The sequence below is a fragment of the Aphelocoma coerulescens genome, chromosome 8 (assembly GCF_041296385.1).
Source record: "Aphelocoma coerulescens isolate FSJ_1873_10779 chromosome 8, UR_Acoe_1.0, whole genome shotgun sequence".
Classification (NCBI taxonomy): domain Eukaryota; kingdom Metazoa; phylum Chordata; class Aves; order Passeriformes; family Corvidae; genus Aphelocoma; species Aphelocoma coerulescens.
In genome coordinates this window covers 965,961-992,030 of record NC_091022.1, presented here as the reverse complement: position 1 = coordinate 992,030, position 26,070 = coordinate 965,961, and the positions used below count along the sequence as shown (strand labels likewise).

At 44.9% G+C, this 26,070-nt stretch overlaps 1 protein-coding gene across 2 annotated transcripts in view; it reads right to left on the bottom strand.

The window, feature by feature from the left end:
• ACBD6 (acyl-CoA binding domain containing 6) overlaps positions 1-26,070 on the bottom strand; it is an 81,568-nt gene that overhangs the window by 29,063 nt on the left and 26,435 nt on the right. The window contains exons 5-7 of one of the 2 annotated variants that reach the window (XM_069023151.1): positions 16,811-16,916; positions 10,340-10,429; positions 6,514-8,364 (exon numbers count right to left, since the gene is read on the bottom strand). In XM_069023151.1, the coding sequence (XP_068879252.1) occupies positions 8,275-8,364; positions 10,340-10,429; positions 16,811-16,916 (286 nt within the window). In that variant the 3' untranslated portion in view covers positions 6,514-8,274. Of the gene's footprint in view, positions 1-6,513; positions 8,365-10,339; positions 10,430-16,810; positions 16,917-26,070 lie in introns of those variants that run through there. The other variant, XM_069023150.1, reaches the window with a different exon arrangement.

Genomic DNA, 26,070 nt, shown 5'->3' with positions numbered 1-26,070 from the left:
CTTCTTCCAGCCTCCATCAGCCCTAATGTGACACTTGCCTTTGTGTCACCGAGGCGACACAAGACCTTCAGAAGGCGACCTTCAGAAACCAAATTTCAGCAGGACTCATGTGGACTTCTATATGGACATCCTCCTCCTGAGGGTCCCATGAGTCCTCTAAGAGTTGTTTGGGGTTTCAGAGGGAACCCTGGCAAAAGTCACCCTCCACTGTACATGCCATAGGACATTGCCCTGAACAAGACCAAGACCTCTGGCCAGTGTCAGATAATCCGTCACTATAAGCTACTTGCATCCAAGCCAGATATTTATTGCTATTGATCTGCCTGGTCCCAGCGAAAGACTTTTGTTCTCCCAACCCGGGACTTTGACCTCAATTAAGTTATGAATTTCAATCCGATAGACTGCTCCACTTACCCTGCTGCTCTCCCTGACTGGATTAATTAGAATTAGCTAGGCTGGGAGTCACCCCGAGCGCCTCATGGATCATGTTATTTTAATAATAAATAAAGAGACAGCAGCGGCATACAAGGAAGGATTTTGAAAGATTGTTCATCCAAGAGCATCATTCAAGAACTGCCAATACTAATTTCTCTGAGTTTGATTACCTCATTTACTTCTTTTTATTTCTATTCATTAATTGAGTTTTATCCCCCATTACTTCAGCTCCCCAAATGTGCCCTTCCTATAAAGGAACCAGACACACGCTTCGCTGTTACAAAGTTTTATTACTGCAGCTCATCAAAAGTATAGTTAGCAGGAATGGAATAGTCATTAAGCATTTAATAATCTAATAGTGCTGGGAAAAAAAAAAAAATATATATATAATAGGGGAGGGGGAAGGGAGGCAGAGGGATAAGACAGGCCTGTCTGTTGCCATAAAGTGTGCACTGAGAGCTGGCTATACAGAGAGTTTATTGGCTCTATTTAAGCCAAGCATCGTCCAGAAGGTAACATCCAACACTGGAGACAATGCACATATCCATCAGGATATTTTCTGACAGTACAATAATGCCTTTGGAACATGCCTAAAACGGGTTGAATACCAAAGGAATTTGATTGGCAAGGGGAAGTTTCCGAACTAGTGAGTCGGGGCCTGATAGCTGCATTATCCTTATTACTTCCCCCTGCCTGTAAAAGCAATTACACACCCGAGGATGTCGGGCTGCCCAGGCCTGCACTGAAATGGATTGTCTCGGTCAGCCACGGCACAGCCACGCTGCGGAGTTATTGACCCATAAACAAACACTTATTTGTCATGCTCATTTTAATGTTTAATTGGCTGGAACAGCAGAAATGGATTTGGATGATGAAGTCCACCAATTCTTCCAGTGCTGGTACCCAGCCTGCAGACAGGCACCTCCCAGCCCGGGAACGAATGCCACAGCCAGCCTCAACTCACCTTCAACACATGTGGAAGTTCAGGCCTGCCTTTTATAACAAACTTTTATTCCAGCCAAGCTGAGCACTGTTAAAAGAGGGAAGACTCATTCCAACATGGAATGTCCAAGGTGGGACAATCCATTGGTGTGCTGGATAAACTAGAAGATAACTCCAAGATAGGATTTACTTGTTGTGTTACAAAAGGGAGCACCTGAGTGGTTTTTCTGTGACAGGCAGAGGGAGGATGGCACCAGCCTTCGCTTCCCTGTGCAGGCCAGCACCACCAAGACTTCTGCTATCCCACACGAGTGGGGATGCCTGTTCACATGGGTTTCCAAAACACACCCTCTAACCAAAGACACACCCTCCTCTCACCAAAGATGATTAATTGATGTCACAGAGCAAGAGGGAAGGTCTTTGCTTGAGAACTGATAACGAAATCAGAGACTGAATAGGAGTAAACAACCAGCTTGCACAATTGCTGGTGAGAGCTGGAGCCTCTGAGGGGTCTGTGCAAGGGCCTGGCTTGTTCAGCCCACACAACTGAACAGGGGAAGCAGGCTGGGAGTGAAGCATGCAAGTCCTTTAAACCAAAAGCTGCCTGTAAAATGCTGCAAAAGCATCTCAAGGTAATGGGGTGAAAAGCCTGCAGATGAAATTCAGCTCTAATAAACACCAAGTAATGCACACGTGGAAAAACGATCTTCCGTCTAAATCCAGTGCAATGGGCTCTGAACTAGCTATTACCTCTGTGGAGACAGATCATGAGTTATTACAGACAGCTCTGTAACACCAGCTCTGTATTCAATGGTAGTTTATAAAAGACAAACAACAAGGAGGTATTAAGGGGGGGGAAGGAAATAAGAAAACATCACTATATTGCTTCATTGTATCTCATATGGCACTTACAGCTTGGGCACTGGGACAAGTGCTGCTCCCTTCATCTGAAAGGAGTAAGGAAGAACTAGAAATGAACCAAAGAATGACAAGTGGCAAAGTTACTGAGCAGCTTCCAAATGGGGTGGGATTAAATAGATAAAACTCCTCAGTCTGAGAAAGAAGTGATCAAAGGAAAGCAAGGAGGCTAATAAAATCAAAATCAGGACAGAGAAGGTAACTGGGGGAACAATTCCTGTTTCTCATTACACAAGAATGATGGGCTCTCACATGAAATGGTCATGGCAAGTGCATAGCAAGTGCACAGCAAATGCACAGTTTAATTACAGGACTCCCACTAGCATAAAGTTTGGGAATCCAAAGAGGGATGAAAGAAATGTATCAAAGAAAAATCTAGAAGTGCAAAGATAGTAACAGTGGTTCAGGATGCCTCCAAGCCACAGATTCTGGGAAAATATATGAAATGATCACTGTACACTTACCCTACTCTGTCCCCCAAGCATTCACTCTTCCCTGCCACCAGAGACATGACTCTGAGCTAGAAAGTCTCCTGCACTGACACTGTTCTCATGGGTGCAAAAGTAACATGTACAAGTTGAGAAACAGGAACCTACTAAATTAGCTTTGCCATTTTCAGTGCTGTTTTGCCACTTACAATCCATGGAGCTATAATCAGGAAACATCTAGCTTAAAATATAACCAAAATAAGCTTAAAGAGTTACTGCCCCAACAACATCTGAAGCAATCTTACTTGGCAAAACTTAACTAAAGCACTTTGTACTGAAGACTGCAAATTTGAGATGCCCCAATGATTTACCTAGAACTGGGGTGGGTTTCAGTTGTTGTTGTTTTTTGTTGTGTGTGGGTTTGTTTGGTTTTGGTTTTTAGAGCGAACTGGAAGAAACAACTGCTGACAATGGATGAATACAAAATTCCATGTGGAAAGTAAAGCCAGGTTTTCTCAAATGGAGAAGTCCACAGGAAGAAGGTGAGTGGTAGAACTTCTTCAAAACAGAGAAAGCTTTTCCAAGAGGCTGATGGTAAAAGAAGATGTTCTGGGAACCATCTCTCCCAAGCAAAGAGTAGCTGATGGCCTGGTGGTTCCTCTGGCACGGATGGGTGATGCCAAAGCCTTAGGAAATGAAGCACGGCTGGAGACCATTCCTAGGGTGATTAGAGACCATTCCCAGGGTGATTAGAGACCATTCCTAGGGTGATTAGAGACCATTCCTAGGGTGATGCATTCACCTGAAGAACCAGCTTGGCTGCCAGTGGTATCCTGTTTGCGCAGTTAACCAAACACCTTAATGAGGGGCTAAAGGAGTTCCAACAATGACCTCAGGAATTACAGGTGTTCTAACACATGCTTATTTCAGAGATGACCCTGAGACCAAGGGCCATGGGGCCATCCCACGTCCTCGAAGGGAGGCATTCAAGGTAAGGCTCTTTCCTGTCTCTGCAGGGACACATGAAGGCAGTGGGGAGTAAGATACCTGCTTCTCCTCCATGGTGCCACCTGCACTGACCTCAAAGCTCACTGCTGCTGCTGGCTCCTGTCTGCTGTGAGCACTGACACAGAATGTACCACAAAAGAGCTGTGCTGTCAGGCACGGCGTCAGGCACAAGGCTCCCTGAGCTAAAACTATGTGCCTTCTGCCAGACTGCATTCCTGCCCCAGCACTGGCCATGGAAAGTGCCTCCCTCTGCACAGCACAGCCCTCAGTACGAGGTGATGCCCATAAGCCACTAAAATGTGCCGCTGTCCTTGGTCCCGGCTTTTTAAACCCTGTGCTTCGATTACCCTGAAAGCAGCTCTAGGCTTTGAGGGTAAAGCAGCAGAGACCACTGCGAGTTTCTTCAGGACCAGCTCTTTCAGCTGGTTTTGCAGGACACAGGAGTCTGCAGCAGTTCCTGGCTGGTGAGGTGCTTTGCAGGCACATGGGCTGCCTGAGCAAGGGTGCCAACTGCTCTGCTGCACCAGCCCTGAAGCAATGATCCATCTGTCTACAGGGAGCAGAAGAAACAGACTGGACACATCAGGCTGGAAGATGGGAAGAAACAATGCTAAAAAGCCCAGCCTGGACAAGCAGAAGGAAACATCTCATCATCTGTACAACCTATGGTTACTGTTGATGAAGCCTGAGGTGTCTTCAGAAGCCAAGGAGCAAAACAGGGATCAATCTCTGCATTTCCCAGCATGTACTGAGAATGCCAATATTTTGCAAATGTTTCTGCTGAAAGGGACTTTTCTCCCAGTAGGTAAAAACAGCATCTGCTGAGTGGTGACCATTTAACATTCAACCTGCTGCCAATCTACATTCCACAGAGAGACCCGCAGGAGAGACATGGAGCTGTGCCACTTGTAATAACTGTGTGACTGGCACCATGTCAATGCTTTAATGTAGAATGCTACCCTCTGTCACTAAGCAGAGCTCTCCTTTCTTTTGGCTAATGGCTTTCACACCCACTGGCAACGGTGTCAAGGCTGAAGGGGTACGAGGCTGCAGAGTCTTTGGAGATCTGCTTGACAAAACTGACCATGGAAATACTGACACAGGGATTGGGATGGGAGGTGGTTAAGGGAAGAAGGACACTACTGTAGTTAATGCATCTGCTCTCATTGCTTTGCTTTTCAGCTCTGTTTAGTGCCCCCATGCACTTCCCACTGTAGCTCCCTCCCACAGCAATGGTCAATTCAGCAGTACCTGTGACACCCTTTGCTTGCTGTGAGCAATGCCAAAGCCTCTGCTGCAGTATCAGGTCCAGGACAGGGTCCCTTGTGGCTTTATGAGCCAGGCTTTTAGTATATGTAGGGAGAAATTGATCCTAGGGACATTAACTGCAAGGGCACGAGGCTGTCGTGTTCCTATTTAATCTCAGCCAGGTTTAGAGAATGGTCATAACAGCAGAGGACTTTGGCAGCTGGCACCCTACCCACAAGTGTGTTTGCATCCCCATCTCACTGGGGAGGGGGAAAGATGTGTGGTCCTTGGTCACAACAGTCAAAAGATCCACATCAATTTCTCCATCTCCCTACAGGCACAGAACGATGAGGGCATGACAGATGTTCAGTGCAGGAGGCAGGGACGGGATGCACATTTGCTAAGACCAGCTTAATTTTTAAATATCTGCACGCCTCCAACACAGGACCCTTCCTGTGAAATCCAAACGAACAGGGCTGAAAAAAAAAAACCGAGCATGCAAGCAGGCCTGACTATTCCTTGCTGCTTTTTGTCCTATACAGACACAATCCTTTTAAGAGTCAGGCAGGAAAACAGAAAACCTATACAAACACACAAAACCAACAGACCACCAATCTTAGCCATCTTCGACATATCCATAATTTCTGCTTCATTTTTAGCTAATGGTGGAAATTAGTCTTTGGATAGTTGATAAAAATCAACCTGTCTCTGCTGGGTTAGTACTGTGATCTGTGGCCCAGCAGCTACTTCTAGTACAATTGATTTTCCTTTTTGGCAACCAATAGGCCAGTCAATAATAATGTTGTTTGAGAAGGATTGAGTCATGAGGGAGATGAACCCTCCCTGCCATTTATTATGTTTGTATTGTCTCAATTTGAAAAGGTTTTTTCTTTTTTTTATCCCCAGTCAGTGAAGGCATTACAAGGGGATGGCTGCTCCATGTTCCACATCTCCAGGAGCCCTCTGACTCACCAGTGTTAGGATGCAAATAGAGGAGGGAAGTCAGGAACTGGGAGAAAGACAACCTGGAGAAGCAACCATGCTCCTCCTGTTACTCTAAATATCTTTTAAAAAAAACCAAAAAAACAAAACGATTCAACTCAAAATATTCTGACAAGCATCACCTCAGTGCATAAATATGACTGAGCAGCCTTGCATGAATTGGTACAAGATACAAATCCAGCACTGGCACCAAAAATCAACCAATGCTCTCTGCAGACAGCATTGACACCAGATGCTTTTCACAGAAATTACAACTATATAGGAATGAATAAAATAAACCCCACATATACTAACAACACATTTCTTAACCTGACGATTTTCAGCTTTCGTCTCAAGTTTCCTTCTCAAACACCTGAAGGGTCCATGAGTGACCACTGAGAACTTGCTGACCAGTGTGTTTAGTGCCTCAGTGCACTGATCTGCACTTTATTGGGAAAGTGAAAAGTCAGCAAATAAAAACTGAAGATCAGTTACAGCTTTTTTCATCCTTTTAGTTATAATTACAGAAGAATTTCAGCACAGAAAATTATTACCATAACATTGATAATTGCACAATGATGCAGTTTAAAAATCATAAAATACTTAAGATACAGTTTAAACTCAGCAGCTCTACCACATGGATATGTACACAGCCCTTAATGATCCTGTGTGTCAAGTGATACCATTCCCTTTACAGCTCACAGTATTTATGTTAAAACTTGCACACATGGCCAGATAGGATTGAAAAGCTCTACCACAGTAAGCTGAGTTGCTTAGCACCACTCCAGGATAGTTCCCCATACACTCCCAAGGGCATGCCATGAACACGTGGATTATCATTTTGGAGAAAGGAGCACCCACAAATGGAACAAAATGCAGCCACAGAAAGTCCAAGAGCAAAGCCTGTGGTCTACATCCCCCAAATACACTGAAGGAGCTCCTCTGAAAGCTGCTTGAGCAGCACCTCACATCCAGGAGGTGTTCTCCCCATAGAGGAAAACGGTTTTCCTTTGTTGCTCATCCTCTGCAAGGAAAACTTGTGTCTTCATATGTTTTAAAGCTAGAAATGGGTATTACAGTCGTGTTGCTGCACTCCTTTGTAACTGTTATGTTACCACTGTGTTATGCTTTTACCGTAACATGATTATCCTTTACCATAACTTTACCAACTGTTACCTTGCTGTTTTAGGCAAACAGTTCCAGTGAACGAGGCTGTTCTCAGACTGAGCCCCAAGCTCTGGGTATTCCCAGCAGAGCTCCAAAACACCATCCCACCACCCACTGCGACATGGCCTCTGGCACTGAAGACTTAGGTAATTCAATTACACAAATGCCCCTTCTCAACAAAGCAAAGCAGCCTGTTGCCTTTCTGTATCCCCTCGCCCATAGCAATTGCTTTACCACCTCTTTTCAAATGTGCTATTAGAGCTAATTATGAACAACCAGAGCATTCAGTAGCTGCAGCTGTTCAGTGACATTAGTGAAACACCCTTTGGACACTGCAGCAGCACTGTTAAAAAACAGAGCACAGGCACTGGATCACTGCAGTCCACAGGCATGGGTTATTCCCAGAATTAAAGTGGTTTTGAGCATGCTACAAGAATGAGCAGAGCCAGGAGACCACTCTTCCTACTCCTAAAGCTGCCTGTTTATCGACAAAGAGCAATAAGTTGACTCTTGCAGACTCTCTTGATCCAGAGACTGCAGTACTTTGACAATAGATAGTACAAAGGTAACTAAAATAAGGCAGCAAAAAGGGATTAAGGCACATCTGCAGGCACAGTGAACAGGTAAGACTTGCTCCAGGGTCACCCAGCAGAGCATCACTGTCACTGCCTGCTTAGGGCAGCTAAATCCTTTAGTGCACTGCAGAAGAGCCAAGATGGAAGAACATTTATTAAGAAGGTAATGGAAGAGAGTGTAAATCTGTCATGCTGTTTGACTAACTTTTTAGAAGCATACTAAAACATAGGCATTAAAAAAAAATTGGTCTGTAACATTCCTCTCCTTCACTACCTGCTCATAACCCTCCTAATCCCTAATTTATTCTTTATGTCTCATGCTGCCTGCACGAAGGTGCTGCTGCAAAACTGAACAAGAAAGAAGAACCCCTGAAGACCTGGAGAGGCAGGTGGGATTCGTGGAGGCTGCTTGGACACAGGTGTGAAGGGAACCTCTGCTGGGAGCACATCACTCTGGAAAAACAGCATCACCCACTCAGCAGGTATTCCCTTACACCAAACCCACTGCTCTTTGCAGCCCATGCATTAACTGACAGTGCCTTTGGTAATGTCTTATAGCAGGTGCTGTGGTGTTATGGCCTGTTAGTAAGGCAGTTTCTCCCTCTCACTTTTTCTTCTGGTTGCTCTTTAAATTTCTCCTCCTTTTGCTTTGGATGCGAATTCTTCCAGGGCAAAGGTCAAAATAAAAAAAAATTAAAAAAGGAGAAATAAACATTAAGTCACAAAGTCTTGAAATGTTATTGCAATTTATATATGGCTGAGAATAAAAATGTGTCTGCCTTCTCTGGGAACACACCTACGTGCAAACAGAGACCTTTATAAAAAATTCTCCTTTATTACCTTGGTGGGGAAAAACATATCAAAGATTGATTTTTCTTTTTATGGCTATTATTAACCTTTTGTTACTGGCCAAAAATAATCTGGTTAGAAAATGTGCAATGCATCAAAAAGAAAAGAGAAGAATTTAACAGAAAATTAATGCTCAGGGGGAAAAAAAATATGATGATTCTCCCTTTGCTTTTTCTTCTAAGAGTCAGACTTTACCTCCAAAGGAATGAGACAAGTGTCAAAGAGAAGAGATGTTTCTGAGAGAACCCAGAACCATCTCCCAGGCTGCCAGGGCAAAGGGAGTGGGCAGCTGCCTGATTCCACTCCTTCCCAATTTCAATGCAAAGCTGTTCCTGCCTGTGTCCAACACACCACTCACTAGCTCTGACTGAAAGGAGATGGACAGGGTGTGCAAAGCCCCCTATTTGCACTGGCTTCACTCTATCCCTCTTCTCTGTAGGGAAAACCCCCTATAAAATCCATTACTACAACTGAAACCCTGGAGACCTAAGCATGAACACACACATCTCATCAGCCATGGCAGAGCTGTGCTTTCTCATTCCCATCCCACCAGCAATGCTGCCCAGCAAAGGGCAAGACAGACTTTTTTACAACAACTTTATGTGTGTGTAAATACCAACACAACTGTCTGTAGCCTGTGAATGCTACAGCTCTGCTGACAAGCCTTCAGACTGCAACGCTGCTTCAGGTCCACCTCTTACAAATTCCCAAAGCATCTACTGAAGGCTGCCTGGAGTGAGAGCTCCAAGATTCATCAGCAGAGGTGTATCTATGTCCAAGCTGGGAAGGAGAGCAGAGCCAGTAAGTGCCGTGATGGTAAAGTGCAGTCAGTTGTGATCTGACAGAAATATGCTGGACAATTATTTCTGAACACGATCACATTTACACAGGCCAGCCCTTAACTACAACAAGCTGACAGAACTGGGGGTGTTGACTCAGGAGCACTGGCAGACCCACGATGGCTGGCTGGAAGGAACCATTTGCAAAGTGGTTGCTGAACTAGTTTAGGTCAAAACCTGCTCAATTCAGATACCCTAAAACTGGTGTCAGCTAAGCTCAGACACGTGGGCTGCAAACCTCAGTGGCTCAAAATTCTGTTATTTTTCCCAGGTTACCTTTTTTTGGATGTTCTTACAAGAGAATCCCAGAACGGTTTGGGTTGGAAAGGACATTAGAAATCATCTAGTTTCCAAACCCCTGCTATGGGCAGCAACACCTTCCACTAGACCAGGCTGCTCCAAGCTCCATCCAGCCTGGTCTTTGGACACTTCCAGGCATGGGGCAGCTACAGCTTCTCTGGGCATCCTGTGCCAGTGCCTCGCCACCATCACAGGGAAGAAATTTTTTTTCCTAATATCTAATCTAAACCTACTCTCTTTCAGTTTAAGTCATTCCCCCTTGTCCTGTCACTACATGATCTTGTAAACAGTCTCTCCATCTTTCTTGTAGGTATTGGAAGGCTGCAATTAGGTCACCCTGAAGCCTTCTCTTTTCCAAGATGAACAATCCCAATCCTCTCAGCCTCAGAGGAGAGGTGTTCCATCCCTCTAATCAACTTTGTGGCCTCCTCTGGACTCGGTCCAACAGGTCCATGTCCTTCCTGTGCTGGGGCCCCAGAGCTGGATGCAGCTCTGCAGGTGGGGTCTCACCAGAATGGAGCAGCTTTTCTGTGATAAATACCCTGAGAGAACTTGCTGTGGAGTTGTGGAAGACTTCAGTTTTATGAAAACATTTGGTCAGGAGGCTGCACAAAACATCAACCCAGTTTACCTCTGTGTTCCTTCTTACCTGGATGTTCACGTCAGCAGCGTTCTGTAGCAGTACTGAAACCAGCTCCTTGTGTCCTCTGTCACATGCCCAGTGGAGCAGAGCCCGGCCCTGAAACAGCCAGGAAAAAATTAACAAACCCAAGCAAAAAATCCCCATGGAAAATCAGTCTTGCTATTAAGTAATGAGCACCAATACCAAAATTAACATAGACTTAAAAAAAAATACAAAATAATATTAGTATGCTACTTACTACTGCTGGTGATTTGAACTTGCACAATAATGCTGGGAGCGTCAAAGTGACACACGGTTTAATTTTTCATTAATTTAGCACCAAACCCACAAGCCAGCAAAAAATTCAGAGGGGAAAAGCAGCAAAGTACAAAATGCAGGAGCCAGGACATTATTTGTTTTCCCATATAGATTTAGGATTTTGGCACCTCTGACTTTTCTGAGAGCAATGGTTTACACAGCAAGGGTCAGATATTCAACGCTGCCTAAGTCACCCGGATGCCAAGTCCCCAAACAGCTCATTCCTCTGGCAGGTCTGAAACACTTGCCTCTGCTGCAAGAGAAGACTGAAACTGGGTGTCTGGGCAGGCACCCCTGACGGTCCTCTCTTGGGCAGGCTGCTGCACCCACGCCTCCAGCCCCTCCCAAAACTCCAGTTTTCTTCCCATCCCCTTTCTACAGGTGTCTGCCATCATGAGATGGGATGCAACGGAAGTTCAGATCTTCCTGCATGCCCAAGGATGTGGGAAGTAGCTTAGGATCCCTGAGAAATGTAACTGAAGTAGTTTGAGATAGCAAACAAAGAAGAAAAGCTTCTATGTACACTTAGTAAATTAGCCTTAATGTTCTATCAGCCTCTCCTGATTTAGGACAGCATATAGCACACGTGCAGGGGATTCCTTAGAAATCACAGATGACCAGATATCACCCCCCTCAAGCTGTGACACCATCAGACTGACCTGTGTTTTCCAATATGCCATGGAAAACAGTCACAGACCCTCACAGAAGAAATAATTTAAATTAGCCCACGCCTGGTCATAAATCTCTTGACAAAGCAGTGGGGAGCAAGGTGAGCAACTCATTTATCTGCTAATGGGAACTGTGAGCCAAATTTCCTGGCCATGGTGCCAGAAAGCAGGAGGAGCAGAAGACACCAGTGACCAAAGCTCACACTGCTTCTGCTGGATATTCCTGGGCAGGGCAGCAGAGATAGAGCATGATTTTAAGTCAGAAAATGCACACTTTTTGACCCAGCAACTAATTAATTTTTGTAACATGTAATTTTAATGTTACACTAATTAACCTTGCATTAGAATGAATTTTCTGACAGTGACTTTCCATGGAAGCACTGATGACATCCACAGGCCATTTAATGATTCGTGCTCTTGCACTCAACACCACTATCAAAGTCTACAAGGGGGAAAGAGTGTAACTTAAAATAATTGGTAAATATGGAGAGATCTTTAATTCACATTTAGCAGCCTTAACTCATCTCTGGATGGGTAATTACTTAAGACTTAGCATTTTGGTTGGACAAATACCAACTTTTTTCATACCACAGATGTTTATGTCAAAAGAAAGAGGCACATCTGCAATATGCACAATAGCAATAAATACTTCAACAGATGATTTCGGTGTTTTGATGAATGTGTAGAGGAATAATATTGCAATTATTCAAATGTATTGACTGTACAATTACATGATAAAATAAAGGCATTTCTACCCTGTATATCAAAATTCATGCTACAGATTAGTGGCTAAGATATGTTGGTTTGCATTTGTCTCTAGACAAGGAGAATCTCATTTTATTGGTGCTGAACTTGGCTGAGAGCAATAAAGGAAAACCAACAATTAATTGAGACAGCTCAGGGGTACCAGAGCACTGTGCAACTTGTCCTGCCCATGATACTGGAAGGCTGGTTCTGCTACACATGGTGCCTTTTGAACAAGACAAAACCCTGAAGCCTCATCATCTATAGCCATTAAAAATCTCCTTGTGCTTTTCGCAGGAGTATGGATTTCAAGTCTTGGGCCAATTCCACTCTGGGTAATTACACTCTGCTTACCTATATATTTTCTCTGCAACTCTAAATGGATACAATATTTTCTAATTAGTGCCTTAAATGGCTCTGCATTGTAATTGTGCACTATTAAACAGCTGACACATTCCACCCAAGAAATGTCTGCAGCATGCTACGCCCTCGACACGGGGTGCAAGGGGCTTTGGAGACCTTCTGTGCAAGAGCACACTATGGATGTTGAAGGAAAAACACCTGCAGAAGAATCTCAACCCACTTACAGCATTACAAAAAGCACTACTAAAAAATTGGTATTTAAAATGGTTGGACTCGATGATCTTAGAGGTCTTTTTCAACCTTAATGGCTCTATGGAAACTAGATAATATTCACTACTATTTGCAGGGCATCAGAAAAGTCAACAACAGCCAACAGCTCTAGCTAACATACTTAGGCAGATATACAGCTACAAAACCCACTTGTTTCCCACGTCTTCCTTAAAATAAAGCTTAGTGATAAGACAAGCTTAAACTGAACATACAGTCCCAGTCTTTGTAGAGCATGGATATCACCTCTGCACAGCTGCTGCTTTATATCAGCATATAGCATGTGTTTGTGTGCTTAAATAACATGGCAGAAATCTTAAGGGCCACCGATTGAGCTTTCCCAAAACAATTCTCACATGACTATGTCATTAAGCAGTGAGAGACTCAAAGCAACATGAATAATTTCACGTAGGAAAGCGCTGCGGCAGCGAGGTCTTGACTAGACACCATCAAACATCAAGGTATTCCCTCCCTGCAATTCAAACACAGCAGTTGGTGCAGAAGTTACTTGAGAGGATGCATTTCCCCCTGCCTTTGAAGTATTTAATAAAAAAAAGGCATAAAAATAGCCCCAGTGCACTAACCCTGCCTCCTAAATCTTCTGTGCTTTGCTTGGCTAACCGCTGCCAGCTTGGCCAGCTCCTGCAGCAGTTTCTCAAGCCAACAGCACATCAATTCTGCTCAGCTCCAAGTCACAGGGTGTTCACAAACAAAGCACAGGACAGGGATTTGTCTCCCATACACCGAGTCGGCAGACAAATGGATGGGAATGATTTTCACATCAATTAGCCCGAGCAGAGAAAGGGGAGAACAAAGCCAAACCGAATGGATGTGCTACAGCCTAAAGCCACACCTCTGGGCATGATGTTTGCAGCTGTAATGGCTGGATAGCAATGAGCCACTCTAACTTGTGGCAAGTGTTCTATTAGGAGTAATTAAGAAAAGACAGATATGCACAGAATGGCTGCATCCCCCTGTGACAGCAGGAACAGCGAATGGAAGGGTTGTTGCAATTATACGGGTAAACTCAACTTGGAAGTCAATCACTTTCAGAGCTCTGAAACGTTTGGTGAAGTTTTTCTAATGGGAGAAAGCCTATAAATCCAGAAGTATGTGACACTTCTTCAAATCCTTTTCCCCTTCTTCAAATCCATTTTCCCCTCTGTCCTTTCCTTGGCAAGCTGGCACCAGTTTGGCACTTGCTGTCTCAAAAGCACGAGGATAGGGGACTAAGCCTTTCATTAAAGCTTTGGCAAGGGCTTAAACACTGCACACAGGTAACATGCTTGTTTACTGGGATTTATCCAACAATTAAATAAAAATTATCTAGCTACAACTCCCACAGCTCTTGGCACAAATTACAAAAGCAACTCATCTCTGCCTTTGAGCAACTCCTGGTTTGTTAGAAGTTGAAGAAGTACCATTTTCAAATAGGCAGCAAGTGAGCCACACTCTCAGGATGTGCCTGGGGTGACTTCACAGCCACAGTTCATTTCTTATTCCATTAGTCCTGCTGACATACAGAAGGAAAACAGGTTGCTTTAGCCTGTGCTACTTCTTATAAGTGAATGCAAGTGATTCTGTTGAACTCTGGGCAATTTAGACACAGTAAATGGAAGCTTGTACATTATTACTGTCATTAGATTCTTTGTTTAATTCTAAATTGAAGTTTATCATCTCCAAACTGTTAGCAGGTATGCTGGCTTTAATGCTGCACATGAAGAGCTTTACTTCTCATGGGGAGAAGGCCACTTATGCTTTGGAAGTTTCCCAGTGCATCTATGTAAACCCCAAAATCTTCTGCTGCCCTTGCTGAAAACCTTTTGCATTGCCTAAGTTGGCTCATCCCCACTTTACATTTTTATTCTTGATTTCTTTTCTCCTTTCTCTGACTTATTCCAGGTCTGCACAAAATGGGAGGATACAATTAGATCTAACAATTAGTACTAACATATCACATAAAAGTAAAATCTAAACACCCTACAACCCCAGCCAAGTCTTTATTGTCCAAGGAAAGGCTGAGTCGAGCAACTCTGCAGCTTAGCACGAGACTATTTGGTGCTTCAGTAGATTTTGTTTCATAAGAAGTTAACTACTTGCATGTACCCTGCTGGTATTTTAAATTTATAGGCATTTAAATCAAAGGATTGGCAGTGTGAATTATGTCCAAAGGCCAGGTGAGGCAGCTTTCAGATTTGGCAGGAGGTATTTACACAGTAACACCAAAATACTTAATAAAAATGACAAGATTATGCTTAAGAACACTTCACGAAAGGCTCAGTCTGGGTTACCTCTAGTCTAAAATGGGTCCTAAAACTTCAATCAAGCTGCATGATATTGGAAAATAAGCTACCTCCCAGACTGGGAAGAACACGTTTGGATACCAAACAACACTGGTGATGGTTTCAGATCCTTAATATATAATGAAATAACTATTTCTTTCTGATTTTTCCTTTTGGTATGCTAGTTTTTTGCCTTTTGGACCAGTTAGACTCAGCATAAGGAAGCAAGCAAGCAGTTTCTAAAAAAAAAAACAAACTTACTTCCTCTATTTGCGCATTTGTTGGGGTAAATCAAAATTGTTGAAGCTGTGAGAATTTAATCTCTGGGAAAGTTTTGCCCCAGTGGGAATCCTCCCACAAGTCCTTCACAGGTAGGCAGATGTTTTTGACTCCTGCCTGTGCTGAAGCAATCCCATACTCTGCAACAGCCATGTGCTAATACCCATTAGTTAGAAATAGGACTTCTTTTACATCTGGGACTCATGGATAATTCCCAAAGAGGAAGTCATCTGGTAGTTTTTACATAGTTTAGATATTTCAGCTTCCACAAAATATTTTGATTTTTTTTTTTTTTAACAGTATTTCTTTGGATGAAAACAAGCTCAGTTGTTACTTGAACAGAAAGGAAGATACAAGCTTCTGAATGCTGCTACCTACAAAAGAGCACCTTGCCAGTGGAAATAAAGCAACGCTAATGTGCACTTATTGCAAGCATGTGATCCTAAAAATGAGCTTCTATTAATTAACAGACGCTGTATTTTCTGTGGGACTGCCCTGGGCATCTCCTTCTGTAAGCTGTGCTCAGCAGGAAGATGGAGCTCAGGAACAGCACTGTTGCAGTGACTGTGTGGCACATGACAGTTTCAGTTCATTGAATTTATGATGTGAAATTCCAACTCTGATTGTGAACACCCTCCCTCCTCTCTTCTGAAAATTAATTCACATGAATTCCTGATTAATAATAAAAGGCCCTGCCATCAGCATTCAGAGCCCCAGCCGGGGCTGTCATGGCTCAGAGGGCAGAAATCTGCTTAGAGCTACAGCAGAACCCAACTGAATTTGTGGCGTCTCAGTCTATGAATGTCTAAGCACTTCATCTGTTCACCAAAACACAGCGTGCTGGAAGGAGCTGTGCTCAGGCTGGACCAGGGGCAGGGCTAGGTGGCACAGTGCAAGCAGGGAAACCAAGGTGACAAACCTGGTAAGGCCACAACTCCTGAAGGATGAACAGGAAACTGCCCCCACCAGCTGTTTACTGTTACCAAGAAAAGGATGAAGCCAATTCACAGTTTTAGACACAGTTTTTACTTGGGGTTTCTGGCAATGCCTGTATTACCTCCCCGTGGGGAAATGGCGTTTTGGGTTTGGTGAGCAGAGGAAGACTGGACACTGTGACTGTTTTTGTGAAGCTGGAAAGCCAGTGTCACTCACTTGCCCTCCATCTGAGAATGATGAAAAGCTGGCGGCATGTCAGAAATCCTCCTTCAACCTGAACACACTTCATGGGTCAAAAGAGCTGCTTTCCTCACTTTCTACTTCTGTTTGACCACATTTAGTGTACAAAGTGAGGAAAGGGAGGTACCCAGAAGATCTTACCCTGCAAGCGGCAGCTGGTATTGCTGAAAATAACATAGAAACTAAGTTTCTGATCTGACATGCTACAGCCCCACAGTCAGACACACACTACCAGAAATCCAGGGGAAAGCTGTTTGCAAATAGATTACCCTGTCTCAATGACCAAGTGTTTGTCCAACTGTTGTAATAACAATCCTAACCAGGGAATTTTAAAAAGGAGTAGCACTGAATTAATACACAAAACAGATAAAAGATTGATAGTCCTTATCTCTTCTCCATACCTCCTCATCTGTGACGTTCACATCCACTTTTTTTGATTGAATGGCTTTGGTTACATAGTCAATGTTGTTTTCTCTGCAGTAATCAAAAATGTTCTTGTCCTCTTCCCTATTCAGGAAACAAAAGCAAAACAAGCACGATGTTACTGTGCAACACAAAGGCCACATGCACATTATATGCTCTAACTTTGTTACAGATATACAGTGCTGTCACTGGATTGAAACAGGTATCTAGTACTGCACATGCAGAATAATGTGCTTTCCCCCCACCCCCAAGTTAGGAAACAGAAGATCCTGCTTCCCAGAAAAACCAAGGTTGTTTTTAACAGTATTATGTCCAGACAAATGTCAGTTTATTCCTGTGAAATGACACAAGAAATGTATGAAGTTAGCCAGAAAAACCCATGTTCAAGTTCTGGTATAAATCACTGCAATCCCACAGAAGAGAAAAGGCTAAAGCCGCTCTCCTTGTAAGAGCCGCTCTGGGTCACACCAAAGCCCCTTCCAATGCCATCCATCCAGGACAGAGGCCACTAACGTGGCTTGGAGAAAACAGCAGGACCAACAGGACACCTGCAAGGCAGTCTGTCCCTGGCTGAACACACGTTGGATCCTGGATATTACACCAGCACGTGCTCCCTGAGGACAGCTTGCAGGCAGAAAGATCAAATGATGGCGTCACATGCGCTTGAGTCACCCCTACAGCTTCTCTTACAGCAAAAAGCAATACTCTGGCTTCAGACACAGTAAAACTTCCATCCTTACCTGCCAAACAAACAGAACCTCTAATGAAGTTTAAGATCTTTCACAGATTCTTGTAAGAATAATACCTTTAGGCATAAATACAGTGATACCACTGTGCTGCTGGCAGGGAATAAAGAAAACAGGTCATAGGTTTTCCAGAAGTAAGCCAAAAGTCCACATAATCCTCTCTCTTTCTAGTTTCCAGATGAAAACCATGGTTCAAATGAGCCCATCAGCATTGCTATGGGACTTGGCAGCTTCACAGGAGTTAAACACAGAGTCATTGCCTCACACAGACACCCCCAGTTTTCAATCACCTTAACTAAAGACCTTCTGGATGTTCAGCAGAACTCAGACCGACAGCCTCAGTTACTCAGACAGGAGCTTGCTGGAGCTGGCCAGACCCACTAAGGAGGTCAGTGTGCTGTGGGCCTTTTGAGCAGGAGAAATGCAACAGGGCAATTTGAGAACCGAACCCTGGTGCTAAAAGGCAACAGTACTTCTGTTCATCTGCACTGCTTTGAACTCGAAGGCTGAGGAATGCCAGGAAGGAAAAGTAAAATCTAGATAACACTTGCATTTCTGAGCAATGGGTTACAAACAAAAAGTGATGCTCTTTGAACTGCAGTCCCCCAAAAATGAAATGCCAGCAAGGCCATGTCCTCTGCTCCCATCAGGGCAGGCAGAGTGCCATGACCCAACTTTGGCTTTGCCTTTTATTGTTCTTTATCTAGCTTACTGAGTTACACTCTGATTTTTCAGACCTCAAGCATCTGTGTCTTGCCTTGGTGCCATAAAAGGGTGGGAAAAAGCACGAATACTTGCTCCAGCGGCAGATCACTGCTTTCTCCAAAGAAGTCACTTCCTCTGGCCTCCCTCTCACCTTGCTCCCTCAGCAGCACCGTTCTCCAGCACACCACCCCCACTCTTTGTACGCCGGCAGTCCCTGCAGAGACACCTGAGCTGCGCCTTTCTAGTGAAGAGCTGGGAGCCACACAGGATTTCACATCTGTGTTTAGGCCTAAGGACACTACAGGAGCCCCCCAGTTTCTTAACCAGTCTGTCATGAACTCATTCGTTGGAGGTCTCACCCGCTCGTTACACACAAGCTCCTGGGAATCAGATCACTGCATGCTTTAAATGCAATTACCTCGAATTCCAGGAAAAAAAGAATCTCACAGCGGGATTAGAAAAGGCAAAAGATTATACTGCTCGAGATGGAGCTTGACAGACTCATGATGGAGGTCACAAGACATGCCTGCCCCTGCTAACAAGGGCTGATGTGATATGCTGGGAAGTCCCTCCAGTCCCACCTTGTTAGTCCAACCTCTCCAACACAACCCTGGCTGCCGACAGCAGCCTTTAGGGAGAAGCTGCTTTTCAGACAATGCAGCACAGGAACTCAGTTCCCCACAGCCAGCCACACCCCCCTCATTTAATACAGATTGCTCTTTTTTCTGTAACACCGAGCAAACCCCAGTCCCTTCTCGCTGGAGAAGCCCACAACCATCCTCAGTTGCTCCTGGGTGATTTTCCATATCACACCCACGAGCTCAGGCTGTGCCCTTCCCTCCCTGGCAGCAATGCCACCTGGTCATTCCACATGCTGCAGAGCCCCAACAGACCTCACAGGGCAGCACCAGAGGTACCAGGAGGGACATGGCAGCCATAAAGCACCTGACTGTGCTCCACAGGGAGCATCTGCAGGGTCTGTGCCAGCAGGGAGGGCACAGCAACCCTGACCTACCACAACCAGCCCATCTTCCCACCACAGCCTCCAGACAGGACTTTTAAAGTCTTTTCCCAAGGACATTACTGTCTGTAAGGGGAAAATGACCTGACACAGCTATTTGGACATGATTTAGTCTTCTGGAATAACCAACCCTGCAAATGCTCTATATATCCCCATTCCAAAAAACCACTTTTCTTTCAGAAGTCTCCACAGTGGAATTAATCCAGAATACCAATTTCCCCACCTGAAGATAAGGTTTCGGGAAATTTCGTTCTTCTACTCTGCATTTATTTCTCAATCTTTAAACCACTCCTCTGCTCCTGATGCCCTCCTTAAAAAAATTAAGCATATATTATATCCAACTTTCCTATAAATATTAACAAAGAGAAACAAGCCCTTTCCAGTCACAGTGAGAACATTTTACCTACAAATAAAATAGTCAGAGGAAGCTGCACTCCAGACATTTAAAACAATCTGATCCAGCTAAAACCAGGAAGGGAAACCGAAGAAAGACCTCAGAGGAGTTAAACCCAGATTTTTGGAGAGACCAATACTAGGGAAGACATTCTTCTTGAATGGTGTGAATGGAATAAAGACAAATTACTGTTATTTGCTGACTCTGCATTGAAAACCACACAGGACAAATGAGAAACAGAGCTTGAAAACTAGGCAACTAGATTTTTTCCCCTTCCTTTATTTTGCGTGTGTGTATGTGTACATAATAATACCTCCACTGGAGTAGCTACAGGAAAAGAAAAAGGATGCAATGATTTTATCAGACCTGTTCCTAGCAGGAACTTGCACTCCTCATAAAAATGGTAAGAGCCAGCAGCAAGGCCCAGAAACTGGTAGAAACAGGCAAAAACCAGACAGAAACACGTGAGAAATACAGAAGTGACAGTGCAAAGACATGCTCAGATAATGTCATGGTGGAGAGAACCCATAGCATTTCCATCAGTATTTTCAGAAATACCTCAATTTATATTAAAAATACAGTATTCAGGACATCTTCAGATGGGAAACACCATCCAACTCAACCTAATGGAGATGTGCACCATAATGTAAAACCTGTAGCTAAAAGAAAGACTTGGATGCAATTTTCTTTCCATGTCAGATTATTGAGACAAAAAGGAGTCTTCAAGTCAGCAAGCACTTGACTGTCAGTAAAGGCAGGTAGAGTTTTTACATCTATTTCCTGAGGACAGCCAGAGGGTTTCTCTTCTCCCTTGCTGATGGCCCCCAAAGCTATTTCCTTGTGCTCTCCCCCCTCCCCAGTAAGAGATGGTAATTCTGATTTAAGGATGAGTTGAAGCATACCTGTTGCCTGCAAGTAACACGTGGGCAGCTTTTTCCATCCTTGAATAAAAGGATTTGGAAGAACCTAAACCAAGTCATCTCACCCCAAGCTTGGAAGGCTTTGCAAACCTTCTCCAAAAGCTGTACAAAACACACGTGCTGAGCCAACAGGTTTTAAACAGATCATGGAAGAGATCTGCTGCCAGTTGATAATTTCCTTCTTATCTGGAGTGCTGTAAAGCTCCTTGCTTTCTAAACAGCACCAAGGCTGCCACTGAAAAGGGCAAAGAAGAGATTTGAAATTCACATTATTTTACCCTTGCGCAGAGAATACCCCCCCAGGTTTGTCCCGTCCCCTTCCTCCCCCTCCGCAGGTTACCTCAGCGCAAAGCTCAGGGCAGAGGGCTGAGACCAGGTTCTACTTTGGGCATCGTCTCCCCTTTTCCTGGGGCTGGTCCAAGGCACGTCCCAGTGGGTTTGCTGTGGAGTGGCCCCGGGTGCCGCTAACAGGTGGCTTCGCCCATGAGCTTGGCACGGCGCTGCCGAGCGAGCGGCACCGCGGCGGAGCGGAACGGGACGTGTGCGGGGAGCCGAGAGGCACTCGCAACACTCACTGTTTATGTCGAGGCCCCCGGCCCCCAAGGGACCCATTTTCACATAATCTATAATTATCTCTTCGCTTTAATCGCCTCGTCACTTCGGAGGCTCTCCTGGGCACAGGAAGAGGAAAAGCTCATTAACTGAACCTTTTCTCCTCTCTCCAGCCACCCATAGCTTTTAATTGCTTGGTGTTGTTATTATCTATCAGTGCAACTGGGATCATTTTCATAAGAAAGAGTGGTGGGAGGGAGGGAGGCAGGAGCGGCTCCCTGAGGTACGCTCCACAGACAAACCTTTGCTTTCTCAATTATTTATGCCAGCTGAGGTTTTACAAGCTGAATAAATCCATAACTCAAGTTTATTTTGAGCCGGCAGGCCGTCCCGAGGGAAGTGTTGCCCACTTGCCGGCACACTCGTGCGCTGTCCTCCGAGAGCCGCCGGGACATAGCGGGACATGTGTCATCCCATTCCCCTCGCACCGCACGCGCCTCGCTGCACCCGCGGCAGCGCCGGGGAGGAGGCGGCCGGGAAGCGCCGAGTGGGAGCCGCCACCCAAGGATGTGCTCTCCCAAAGGGAAGGCAGGCCCGAGCCAAGCCACCCCTTTGCACAACAAAGCAAAGCCTCAAGGGTCACTGCTCCGGGGACGGTAAAAAGGGGGGAAGCAATAAACTTGGCAATCATCTTGAAGTCAAAAGATTGGCCTGCTGAACATCACCATGAGAGCAGCCCTTTCTAAGCAACACTGACCTGAAAAGCCCCCAGCCCCAGCTGTCAGGGCCTGCAGGTGTTGTGCTTGAGAGGCACCATGGCTGAGCACACTGTGGGCTGCCTGGGCTCCACAGAACCAGGAGAGCTCTTCCACAGGGACTGCACAGCCCAGCATCTACGTGGCATCTGTGGCACAGCCTCCCACATGCACACCAGCCCATAACTTCCATCACGGATGCCAGCTCCCACATCTCTGCAGCCTTACACTCATTTCCAGTGCTGGTGTTCCCAAAAGTAGAGCTGGAAGGAGACAACAAAACCCCAACCTTGCTCTGGAGCACTGGGCTCGTCTCAAAAGCCGTCGCTGCTCTGAAGCAGCATCCTTGCAATGGATGCTGGAAGCAGCTCTTTAAAATTCAGCAGCCTTTGTGCCTGACCACATGCAGCGACCTCTGGTATTTTCTGCCAAAACAGTTCATTTGTCTCGCACAACAACTAATCAATTCCCAGGGCCATCCATCACGGGGCTCGCGTGAGCCGGCCCGGCAGCGGGACCAGATGGCGGCTGCGTTAGTGGGATTAATACAATTCTGATGGATTGCACAGCATCAGGCAGGTCCCGCACACCAGGGGGGCCCGCGCCGCACCCACATCCCAAATGCTGCCCCGCTCATGATTGGGGCTGCTCCCAAATGTCCTGGGGAAGGGTGGCAGTTTCTACCAGAAAAGGGCTTCTCCAGCATCCCTCTGGACGGCAGAAGTGTAAAACACAGCTCAGGAAGGCCTCAGGAAGGCCAGTGATGACTGGCGGATGTCATTCCCAAACTGGCATGCCAAGGCCCTGAGGAAGCAGCTCATGGCAGAGTGCAGGAGGGCTCCTCCAGCGGAAGTGGAAAGGGACACGGATATTTGGCAATGTTATTTCTCACTCTCCACCTGCCAAATCAATGTATTTGTTTCCTGAAAACACTTACAACCAACTGCCTACTCCTTGCCCTGGCTTTAAAAAATACTGAAAAATAAAGCTGAATTTCCGAGGCTACGATATTTTTGGCATATCTCTCAGATTGTGTCCTGGATGAGATTTATACTGGTAACACATGAGTCAACCTCAGATCACTGCTCATTTCCCAGGTTTGCAAAACTCTAATTATAGTACTTTGATCATGAAAGAGCTCTACTACTACTACTACTTCTTTGTTCTGGTAATAAGACCAGAAAAGGGACATAAAGCTTTATGAAGCAGCAAAAAAAACCACCAAACCATCCCACCACTATACCCAGCCTGAAATCACAGGTAATTTCTAAATCCTTCCTTCCAAGGGAACCTCCAAGTCCCACCATCAGTCAGCAGCACGCAGGAGTTTTATGCAATGCCCGACGGGAGATAAGTGATTTGCAGAGAAACCCAGAGGCAGAGCACTATGCTAATACATCCTGCAACTGCTCCCCATTACTCACTGGGGGTGCTCGAGCTCTTTATTGCCAGGCTTTATTAATGACTCCTAATTGATGACCGGTGCCCAGTACCCCAAAGTAAATAACTGCTATGCCTCATTAGCTCGAGAGACCTTCTCCTGATTTGAGGGCTGATCTACGAACACACAAATTGCACTGATTTAACCGAATCTCTTTCCAAATTGATTTAATTAGATCGGTATAACCTGTTTCTATGGATGCTCTTGAATTTATTTGGAATCAGTGCAATGTACTGTGAGCCAGACTGACCATTTTTCTATCTTGTTCTCAATTAGAAACATTTGAGATAATTAGTGATAAGAGAAAAAATTGGCCCTGGCACCATCTGAGTTCCTCCTGCTGCTGATCCACGCTAGGGCAGGGTATGGTAACTTCACTTTGTCCATCATTTCCAGATCTCCATCCTAAACCCCGAGCATTTCATTCCACAAAAGGAATGTAAGCATTATTTAGGCATAATTTTAGACACTCAGTTTGAAATCAATGACACTGCTGCTTTGTTGCTAACTACTGCTGATGGCAAACTAGGGGTATACTCTATTTAAAACAAAACCTCTCCTCTTCAAACAACACAGCAACAGCTTGGAGGGCTTTAATCATTTGATAAACTGTTCAAAAGGTTCTGACAAGAATAAAACAAGTGAACCTGCTCAGGTGACCCTTTAAAACCCTGCACCTGCATTCTATCTACTTCCTGGTGCAAGGTGAGTTTGTGACGATGCTGGGCTCCAGATAAATTAGCAGCCTTTTCCTGCCTTTGGATCAGCAGAATCCTAAAGGGCACATGGGGGCTGTGTTTGGCAGAGTAATACCTGCTGAGAAATTGCTTTCAGCAATCTGTCAGGATGCAGGGCTGATGAGGACTCGAGTTTTAGTTTTCAGTACACAAAATAAGGGGCTTTTCTTACTTATTCTGGGCTTCTTTAGTGACCCTGTAACAAGAAAATACTTATCCTTTCAACAGGCCTGGGAAACAAACTAAAGTGGTTTGATTTCTATTCAAATTTTTGCAAGCTTGCTGTAAAGCTTCAGACGACCCACCACGGACAACAGAGTCAATAAAAGAGTCTGTGTCCAAGTTCCTTTTCTCAGATAGCAGGTTTTGAGGCAGCACACACGCACACACTGAACGGACAGAACTTGCCCAGAACTACCAATGTGCTATCAACCTTGCCTCAAGCTACTCAGTTTTCTTTCCCCTTAAAATTTTTCAGGTTCTTCCTCTACAGAAAATGCCTTAATTTTAATGATAACATTCTCTTTTATGAAGTATTACTCAATGCTAAGCTTACTTTTTTAAGTAACTGCTCACAGCCTCACAAAAGTCACCCTTCTCAGGTACAACTACGGAACCAATTCTTGCTCTAGACGAACTTGGACACCAAACCCAATTTTTAGAGCCACTCCTCTTTGGTTTGTCTGCTTGCAGGTTTGGTACCAGAGCAATTTTGCTGTTTAAGGCTATGCTTTTATTAGCGGAATTATCATACTGGAGATGTGCCTATACTTGCATGTTTATTCCTGTTCCAGGAAGAGAATGAACAGCAGACAAAAGAACCAGGAAATCTGAAGCTGTACAACTCTGTGTGGGTAGATGATGGTGACACTTGCTCATTCCTGTCTTGCAAGGAAGACACTGATGCCTGTGAGTCAAATGGTGCTAAGGGACTACGTGAGCTTCCACTCTGCCAACAGAGTCAGGACACTTCATTCAACGACCTTCAGCAGAATCACCCTATTCCAGCTGTGCAGGAGACTACACCTGCCCACAGCCTCATTTGTAAGGACAGCTGTGCTGTGCTGTGCTAAACCAACAGCACCTACATTCCTCATGGTATGTTTGGAAAAAAAGTATTTGCAGCTGTACTCTTGGAAATAAAAAAAAAAACATGAAAATTTAGGCTAATCAAGCCAACCAGAGCAAACTCTGTTTTTCTGTACATTATGCTGCATTTCAAATCCAAGAAAGGGCACAGGCAGTACTTGGGATAACCAAGACTCTGACAGCACTGTAGGGATATGCTCCACCCCCAAAAGGAGAGCTTGAGCAGGATTTAAACCACAAGGTCACACCGTGAGATCACGGATGTTGGCTGAGACCTGCACTGACGGAGCAGGGACAAAAAAGGAGCTGGTGGCCAGCAGAAGTGCCATTCCTCAAACAGTGTGTTAAACCAAGGTCACACCTGACCACCTCTGCTCAAGGTCCAGGACAAGTCAAAGATGTGCTGGCTCTCCACGCGAGGGAAGGAAGCTATTCCTGGCCAAGTACTCCACTGCACACTAAAGTGGATTGCAATCCCGAGGGAAGTGCCTGCACTACTGCCAAGCACACAAGTGCCACCCTGGCTGCTCACAGCTGCTGCATCCGCTCCTACCTGAGCTCCTTGCAAAGGGTTTGGAGCCACCTGGACAAGATTTCTTTTCCTTAGTTTGTGGCAACACGTCAAAGAAACGCCATGCTAGAGTTTTAACCCTTTAGCTAAGTGCTCAGCTGCAGACTGCATGTCCAGAAATCAGTGTTTAAGTTTCCTGGATCTAAAAAGATGTAAGACATTCATTAAAAAATGGGATCATACATGCATAAATGGGTGACTGCAACGTGACTGCAAACACTGTCAAAAATTTAGTCTTCTCTGACTGCTCATTTTAACTAAAAATACAATGCAGTATTCTGAAAGTTCCTCCACAAAATGATTTAGT